At 34.3% G+C, this 8,780-nt stretch overlaps 1 protein-coding gene across 13 annotated transcripts in view; it reads left to right on the top strand.

Moving 5' to 3' along the window:
• NFIB (nuclear factor I B) overlaps nucleotides 1-8,780 on the top strand; it is a 441,470-nt gene that overhangs the window by 370,434 nt on the left and 62,256 nt on the right. For all 13 annotated transcript variants that reach the window (XM_037733504.1, XM_037733509.1, XM_037733508.1 and 10 more), the window contains exons 4-5: nucleotides 1,735-1,803; nucleotides 7,251-7,371. In XM_037733504.1, coding sequence (XP_037589432.1) covers nucleotides 1,735-1,803; nucleotides 7,251-7,371 — 190 coding nt within the window. The remainder of the gene's footprint in view (nucleotides 1-1,734; nucleotides 1,804-7,250; nucleotides 7,372-8,780) is intronic.

Genomic DNA, 8,780 nt, shown 5'->3' with positions numbered 1-8,780 from the left:
AAAAAAAAAAAAAAAAAAAAAATTAATTGCTCAAGAAATAAGAGTTTCTTAAAATAGAAGTGCATTAAATGGGGACATTTTGTTTAATACTCTTAAAAATGTGTATGTATTTTTCGGAATAATGACTTAATGTGACACCTGTTTTATCCCCAGCTGAGATCTTACAACTTCCTCTCACACTCCTTCTTTCATTCTGTTTCTGAAGAAGGTGGGTGGGTGGATGTCAAACAATCGATGGCTCCTCAGTTCACAGCAGTGAAACATAGATGGTAATTGAATGATTTTCTGTCTTTTCATGCTATGTATGCTTGAAAAGCAGTGTGGTGACATTTGTTCTGGTAAATTTTCTGAATAAAGATTTACAAAGCATTTTGAACTGTCGGGAGGCCAGTGTGCATAATTCAGTGTGTAGCTGATGGCTGGCTCCACTGGCCAATCTGAATTTATTGGTAGCATGTAACCAGTGCTTATCATGGGGTTTGTGCATTTATCTCCCTTAGTATTCATAACAACTCTATAAGGTAGGTGATTTTTATCGTCTCTAATTTGTAAGTGAGGAATCTGAGGCAGAAAGAGGACTAATAACCTAGCCAAGATTTTATAACTGGTAATCTGTGGCTAGAATTCAAATCCCAGCTCTTTGACTTCAGTGTTCCGGGTTGCTACGCTACCCATGCCTCACATCTCTGAACTGAATCTAATTTCTTGATGAGCCCTAAAGCTTTAGGTAAAATCCGGTCAAATTGCCGGTTCTTAGAATCTAGTTTTGCTTGTTTGTTTCTCAGAAGCATTTCAATTCTGAGGATTTTCAAACTTATTCTCTCCTAGGACAGGAGCAAGTAGGCCATAACATCCCTCCCTAAGGTATTCTCTCCCTCTTCACACTCATTACACCCCCTTAACATAAGTGAGAATGGAGTGGGCTAGGTGCAGGGTTACTGCTGTTTATGGGAATTCTCATCTCTAGTTTTGGACATAGTTAAACTAGCTAGCAGGCAGGCTCCATGGCCTCCATAGACTCTGCCCAGGTGTCACTTGGCTTTCCCAGAGGCCTGGATTCACCACTGTTTGCCCAAAAAAGGTGATCAATTCTTGAAATAAAAGGAGTCCAGTGGAATAGTAGCAAGGGTGAGGAAAGCAGTGAAATTGTGCAATGTGTATTAAAGATGTCCAGAAATAGGTCAATGCAAAGTTCTGTATTTGCTGTATATACAAGTTCTGCTTTTTGTTCAATTAGTGACCCTGGAATAAGGGTGGGAGTGCTGGTAACAGCAGCTCACTTTCTTTAATCAGGGAAGGTTTTACAAAAGAACAGTGGTTTCAAGAGATCTTTGAAGTTATTCCAGCAAGGTGCTAATTGTGGTTGTGGTTTTCCTTTTTCTTTCATTTTTCACTTTAGTTTACCAGGTGCTACTGAGTCAAAAGCATTCACTGAGAGCCCACAGACCATTCTGTATGCATGGGCCATGGCAAATCAAACTGCATCAATAACCCCGTACTTTTAGAAAGGGAAGAAAAATGTTCCTAAGAGATTATTTGGTACCTAAACTTTTTACTTTTGTTTAAACAAACCTAACTTGCATTCATGAGAGTTCTTCTTTTTAAAGTTCTTATTGTAAGCATATTTGGTTTTTGTTCAAACCTTTGGCTTTAAAACACTGAAATTCTAGTGTATAATCATTTATTTTGCTTTCTGCCTATGTTGATCATTTTTTCTTTAATGTTTATTTTCAGGATACCTTGAGGATAGTTTTGTAAAATCTGGAGTCTTCAATGTATCAGAACTTGTAAGAGTATCCAGAAGTAAGTAAATTCTTTTCTAACTACTTAAGCATGAAGTATGATTTAAAATACTTTTTATATTTTGTTCCTTAAATATCGTATAAAGAGTGACTACATATTAAAAAATTTGACTTTTAAAATCTTAAAACTTTTGATGAAATCATAACTGAATATCAAATCATCAAAACTTTTTGTTGTATAAAAATAATTTTTGGTTTTTCTGATTGCCATGTTATTGGTATTCATTTAATTCACTGTTCTCTGCATGACCATAGATGGCCATTTATATCAAAGGAAGTATGATTAATTAAATGTACCCTATGTTGTTATGATAACCCACATAAGTTTCCTGTAGATAAGTGCTTTTTCATTTTACTAACATTTTGGTGGGGGTTGGAGAGGTACAGGATATACACGCTAACGTGCAGAGTGTAGAGGGATGCAGAAATTAACTTTGCAGACTGGAGTTGGATATAGATAGAAAGCATTGTTATCCAAAACAATGTCCAATTGTTTTAACTGGCCACTTCACCTGAGACACCATTCTTGGCAGGCTGGATCAGATTTTTCTACGGTAAGCTCACCTGGCAGGCTACCTAAGCAAAGGGGACGTTACCTTGATTAACTCTTTTACTTATTACTAGCATGTACAAACATAGCCAAGATGTACATCTATATGTACTAATTGTGTTAAAGGAGGTGACTCTTTTCTTCATGCCCCCTTCACTGATTTAGCTTATTTATGTAACTTTGAAGGGTATGTTTTCACCTGACATTTTGATAGAATGCATCACCTTGGAATGATGTTATTCAGATGATGTAGTCACACTCTGATACTTGCCTAAGTTGTGTTTTTCATTTGGGTCAAATTTAGAGATCATGAATAAGAATTATGATGATCCAGAAAGAACAGAGTAAGTGAGTTATTGAGAATAAGAATAAGCAGTGTTTTAGAGTCTTGTTCAGTAAAGGAACCTCCAAGCGATCAAGTGATCGCTGACTGTCTTTTCAACCACAGTTCCCCAAACAGCTCGCATTTCTAAAATGAACAGTGCAAATAGCATGTATATCAGGGAGTGATATATGTGAGCATTTAAGACCGTAAGTAGTTTATCCTTTCTGGTATAATTCTGGAGTAGATAAATGTATGCTCAAAAGACTTCTCTCATGGATCTTTTTACTTGGTGGCAGTAGGAGAAGAAACACAAATATCCTGTGTTCCGGTAGCCTCAGGGTATATATTTGATGGGCAAGGAGATTATCCAAGGCAATATGCCTTAATGTGTTTTTCCAGATCAATATGTGATATCCAAAGATATCCAACATTTGCAAGTTTTCACTTTTAATTTGGGAAGAAATATGCCTGAGTCATCAGTAGCACTTTGTAGCATCAGGTAAGAGAGGGGATATCTGGAGGGGTGTATTTGTTTTATCCATAGGGTTCTTTAGCAGAAAGGCTTATGAACTTATTTGCTTAAATTTGTACTTCTCTGAGTTCAAGTTCAGTGGTGTATTTTCATCCTTCTTAGGAGAAGGGCCATAGAGTCAGCTGTCAGAAAATATTTATTTAGTACCTCATTGTAGGTAATATTATTCTAAGGACTGTCAAAGGAGAACCACATTAGAACCTTCAAAAGCCCAGACAGATATTTTGAAAAATCTGAATTTCAAACATTAAAAAAAGATGAAAATTATCTTTCTAGAATCGTTCAAAACCAAGGTAAATTTAATATATGTCATTCATTCATTCTTAACTTATAATGTTGTATCTTAGAGGTTTTAGATTATTTGTTATAACCAACATTACTAATTTGTAATTAGCACATTAATTATATTCATTAGGTAATTTATTCACCAAACATTTATTTTCTCCTCCATATGTAAATATGTATCTCTGAAATGCCTGAGAAGTTATCCTCCTAAGTGTTTTAATATATCCACATCATAATCTTGTTTGCACCATTCAACTTTATTATTTATGAAATAAGGGTTTGCTAAGTAAACATGAACTTCAGCACAAAACTTACGTGTGTATCACAAATTCTGGCTTGAGGGTTCACAGTATGCTAGTGGTTTCAGTCCTCCAGAGTTTTACAATCATAAGACCCACTGATGTGTATGTTGACTTTAGCTAATGAAGCTATTCAGTATTAGGATAGTGATCTCCCTGTTGAATGACATTATCTCCATCTTAAAAGTTGATTTAGGATCAGCTTTTGGAGTGAGGATAACAATAAGAAAGATTCAAGTTTGGCCTCTAACCCTTAGAATCTGAGGTTCTTTGGTGCTGCATTTTTAAGAGGATATCAGCAACCTCTTAAACATGATTTGCAGCTTTCAGCCTTCCTGTGGCTCCCTGGGAGAGGCGCTAACACTGATCTTTGCACCTGATGTAAGTTCTTCCAGAGGCTCTTAAGTAAGAATATCTGAGACTTGCTGTTCTCACACACTCTTTGTCATTAAATAATTTCTGTACTTTGGCCGTGTTTATTGTTAATCTACTTTCTTCCCCATTTACTGTCAGAATGAATACTAAATTGTTACAGTGTGCAGGCATAAATCTGTAGACTATTTTATTGCTATCTTTAAAAAATTAAAACATAATATGTGTACATATTGATGGAATCCATGGGATCTTTGGATACATGCATACAATGTGCAATGATTAAATCAGGGTATTTAGGATATCTGTAATCTCAAACATTTGTCATTTATTCATGTTGGGAATGTTTCAAATCTGTTTTTGCTATTTTGAAATATGCAGTATATTGTTGTTAACTCTAGTCACCCTGCTGTGCTATCAAGTACTGGAAATTATTCTTTCTATTATGACTGTGTGTTTTTACCCATTAACCCATCTCCCTTCATCTCCCTACCTCCCCACCTCTGACAACCCCTTCCATGAGATCAACTTTTTAAGCTCCCATGTATGAGTGAGACCACGCAATATTTGTGTTTGTTTGTTTTTTGCTTTCTTGACACTCTGGAATAATCCTTCTGGAAGAAAACTCAGAAAAAAAAATAAACTTTTGAAGATTTTAAAATTATCTTTACTACAAATTACATTTATTTATGGCTATACAAACTGTGCTGACTATGGAGCCATATGTATTCAATAGAAATTATAAATCTTTGCCTAAAAATTACATGAGCTTAATAAATTGAAAATAGTTTATATAAGGTAGAACCTCTATGTTTCCTGTTAGTAACTCAGGTCTGTGAATTGTATTTATTACTGTGATAAGAAGCCAGACAGATTGTTTTCTTCACTTGAGCCCCTGAAATGCCTCCTTCTAGCATGTAGCCCGCTTCCAGTGTCCCATAGAACATGGTTCTGATAATAAAATTTAAAACATGTGGTTACTGTGGGATTTCTTACCTCACATTTTTTTTAACCATTGGTGTACCTCAAGCCACAACATTTTAGTTGTCCAAATAGCTACATTTATTTGTCCAAATTATTCCAGCCATCAGGCATAGTTACTCATTGAATACACATATTTTCTGCTTAAAGGATGTTACTGTGTATTATAAAACATGAACAGTCTATCAGAAGGCAGATAGATACTCCAGAAGTTTGGAGCTGATACTCATCATGTATATACAATGTATTTAATTTTCAGTGGGGAAAGAGAGATGTTCATGGTATATTCCTTGATCACTTCTCCGTGATAAAGCTTGTGCCTCCTAATTATATTTTCTTAAAAATATTTTAAGTTAATCTTAGCCTGCCTAATATTAAAATAGAATTCAAGGGATAGTGAACACATTTAGAATATTCATTAAAAATTATGGGTAAGAAAACTTTCATAAAAATCTGCAGGCCTTTTAAACTTTTATACTTCACTTGAGACAGTTAGGAGGGAGGAGGAGATAAGTAGGCCACGTATGCTTAGAGTGAATCTCAGGGGCTCTAGAATTTGGTTGCAAAGCCTCAGAGTACACATTCATTTGAGCTTTTGAAGGGCTGATTAAGACAGGTGAAGAAATAGAAACAATTCTTAAGCAATGTTCTTTGACACCAACCTGCCTGGTCTTCACTTTGCACATTATCTCTACCCATGATTTTGCTTCTGCAGCAGTCCCTGTTTAGAATGACCTCCCTCTCATCTCTTACTCGTTCTCTAAAGTCCAGTGCCAGCTATGGCTTCTCATAGACTTCTTGGACAATTCAAGCTGGTATTGGATTTTTTTTCCCCTTGCAATCCTACAGCAGTTATGGATCATGTCATTCATTTGGACAGTTTCATTGTCATCTATTTTGATATTTATATGTTTTACATGAATGTTTTATTTACCCAGCTTCTTGTGCAATATTTTTATTAAGGGCAGTGTATGAGACTATTTTGTACCCATTGCAGCAATACCTGCCAGCAATGGACATAGTCAATAATCGAATGAACAAATTTTTAGCAAACAGGTTCATTTATACCTCTTCCTCTGCTTTTAGCACATTTTGAACTGTTCATCTTTGCTAACTATTCCAGTCTATTAGGGAAGAAATTTAGAGGAGAAAGCAAAGAAGGAAGGGAACTCATAATCACTGAGCACCTATTGTATACTAGGCACGATTCTGGGCTCTTACCACTACCTACTTAATTTCATCCTCAAAATAATCATAATGTGCCAGGTTATTATTATTCCCATTTTACAGTTAGGAAACTGAGGCACATAGCTTATAAGTACAGAGGGAAGTTAAACTAAAAGGCTATTTATTTCAAGATTGCTGATTCTAACACAATATGCTGCTTCACAGACTTATTTATAATATCTAAAATTAAATTTTAAAAATTTGAACAGATGTAATTGTACAAAAAGCAATGCTTATATACAAAAATTTTAGTTCCTAGTATATTAGCAAATTTTATGTGATTAAAATCATTTATATGTTTTAAATGATTTATAAAGTTGTGGGATAAAATTTAAAAAACACCAACTATTGAGTAAAACCACATTTATCATTTTTATATGAAACCTGACTACATATTTTAGAAACAAACTTGGGTTTTATTCTATATCTGTAAATTTCACTTATATACCTGCCCTACTATAAGAATTATTTATATCAAATAATTATTACTATCATGACTTCTAACCACTCAAATATTAATGTTGGATAGTGACAGGAATCATCTATTGTTTCCTCCAAGGCATCTATAGACTAGTAGAGTGACAGATGTAATGTCAACTCATTTAAAGGAGTGAGTAAAGAAGGTTGAGGAGTAGGATTAAGGGAATTGGTAACCAGTGATTATAGTTTGATCGCCTCAAATTTTCAAGCTTGAACATTGCTAAAGTGAGTAAGTTCTCAAGCTCTACCCAGGGTGTATGATGGGTGTTATAGGATTAAGGTGAAGAAAGTTCTCTCTATCCTTAACCAGAGGCATGGAAGATATTTCATTGTTACATTTTAATAGAGGTCAGAAATATAAATGTCATTTCCAATGTTTCTTTGTCTTATTCCTCAGCGCCCATAACCCAGGGAACTGGAGTCAACTTCCCAATTGGAGAAATCCCAAGCCAACCATACTATCATGACATGAACTCGGGGGTCAATCTTCAGAGGTCGCTGTCTTCTCCACCAAGCAGGTAACCGAAAGAAGGGCTGCTCTTATTCTCAGTTGATACACACATAGGTAGGTAGGTGGATGACAGGCAGATAGATTGGTAGGTAGGTAAAGAGAGAGGGGAAATAAGAGTTTTTACTGCTAGTACACAGATTTTAATCTTTCCTGATTATATTTATTTAGCTGTTACAAATTAAATGTAATTGTTGTATACAGCAGCTTAAAAAATCTTTTTCAGGGGGTTAGGTAACTATGAAAATATACTAGTGTGATTTTTATCCTGTTGTATGAAATATTAAAATGCTACCAGTTAATGAAATCTTTGGATGCCTTTAAAAATGATGTTGCTGTGGCAGTGATCTCTGGTTTATAACTGATTCTTGGTAACTTTTACCCAAAAAATACACCTAAGCTTGGGATCATGAGACATAAAAAATAAGATGTTTCATTTATGTAGCCTTAAAATTAAAGACCACAGTTTTCCAGGTTCTTCAATTAGTTGATTTTTTTGACTAATTTAGGCAACTCTCAGTTACCAATGAAAATATTACCTTTCCTGTTCTGTGAGTTACCAGGAAAAGAAAAATATTTTGTTTCCTGAGATTTGGTTTTACCAGTCTATGTTGAGGGGAAGCTATAGACAGTTCTCTTTGGTTTTAGTTCTCTGTTAACATTCTCATTTTTGCCCCTGCACTTCTCATTGTAATTGTCAGTCAGGATGCATAAAGATTACAGACGTATTGATTTTATTTTGTTTGTTTGTTTGTTTTTGAGCTGGATCTTCAAGACTTATCTCATTCCTAGAGCATTAAATATATATGTAATCAAATACAAGAGCATACATGAATTCTAGAGCAAAACACTCATTTTACAATGTCAGCTTTTAAAAAATAAAAGAATATCTGTATATTTATTTTTCTAAACTATTTTCAATAATGAAAGTCCACTGAATTTGAATTAATTATGCACTGTGCATATTTGTATGCTTATAAATGAAGGTCAATTTTATATCAGTTCTGGTTTTTCTATAGTTAAATTATGTAGCAAGATAATTGGGTTTATTATCATTAAAATAGTCTCTGACATATTGAAGTCTTAAAAATGCTTTGGTTTTTCTAAATTTAAAATGTGAATAGTAATTTTTTAAATTTTAACTGCTAAATGAGTATGATCTTTCTTCATGACTGCTCTATATAAGATACTGTCTTTCAGAATAAACAAGGTTTAGAAAACATTTCTCTATTACTTCCTTATGAATATAATTTGTCTCCCATTTTAAGGTTTTCAGACACATTTTCTGCTGACTCACAATGAGAGAAGTTAGATTAAAAAGAGAGTTAGATATAAGGTCTAACCTTGGTTACTTTAGGAAGAAACTAAGCTTAGCGTGGTTAGAAATTGCTGTCTTCTGTGTTTTTTTTTTTTTTTTTT

The sequence above is a fragment of the Cebus imitator genome, unplaced genomic scaffold (assembly GCF_001604975.1).
Source record: "Cebus imitator isolate Cc_AM_T3 unplaced genomic scaffold, Cebus_imitator-1.0 Scaffold533, whole genome shotgun sequence".
Lineage (NCBI taxonomy): Eukaryota > Metazoa > Chordata > Mammalia > Primates > Cebidae > Cebus > Cebus imitator.
This window is presented reverse-complemented; position numbering and strand designations above follow the sequence as displayed.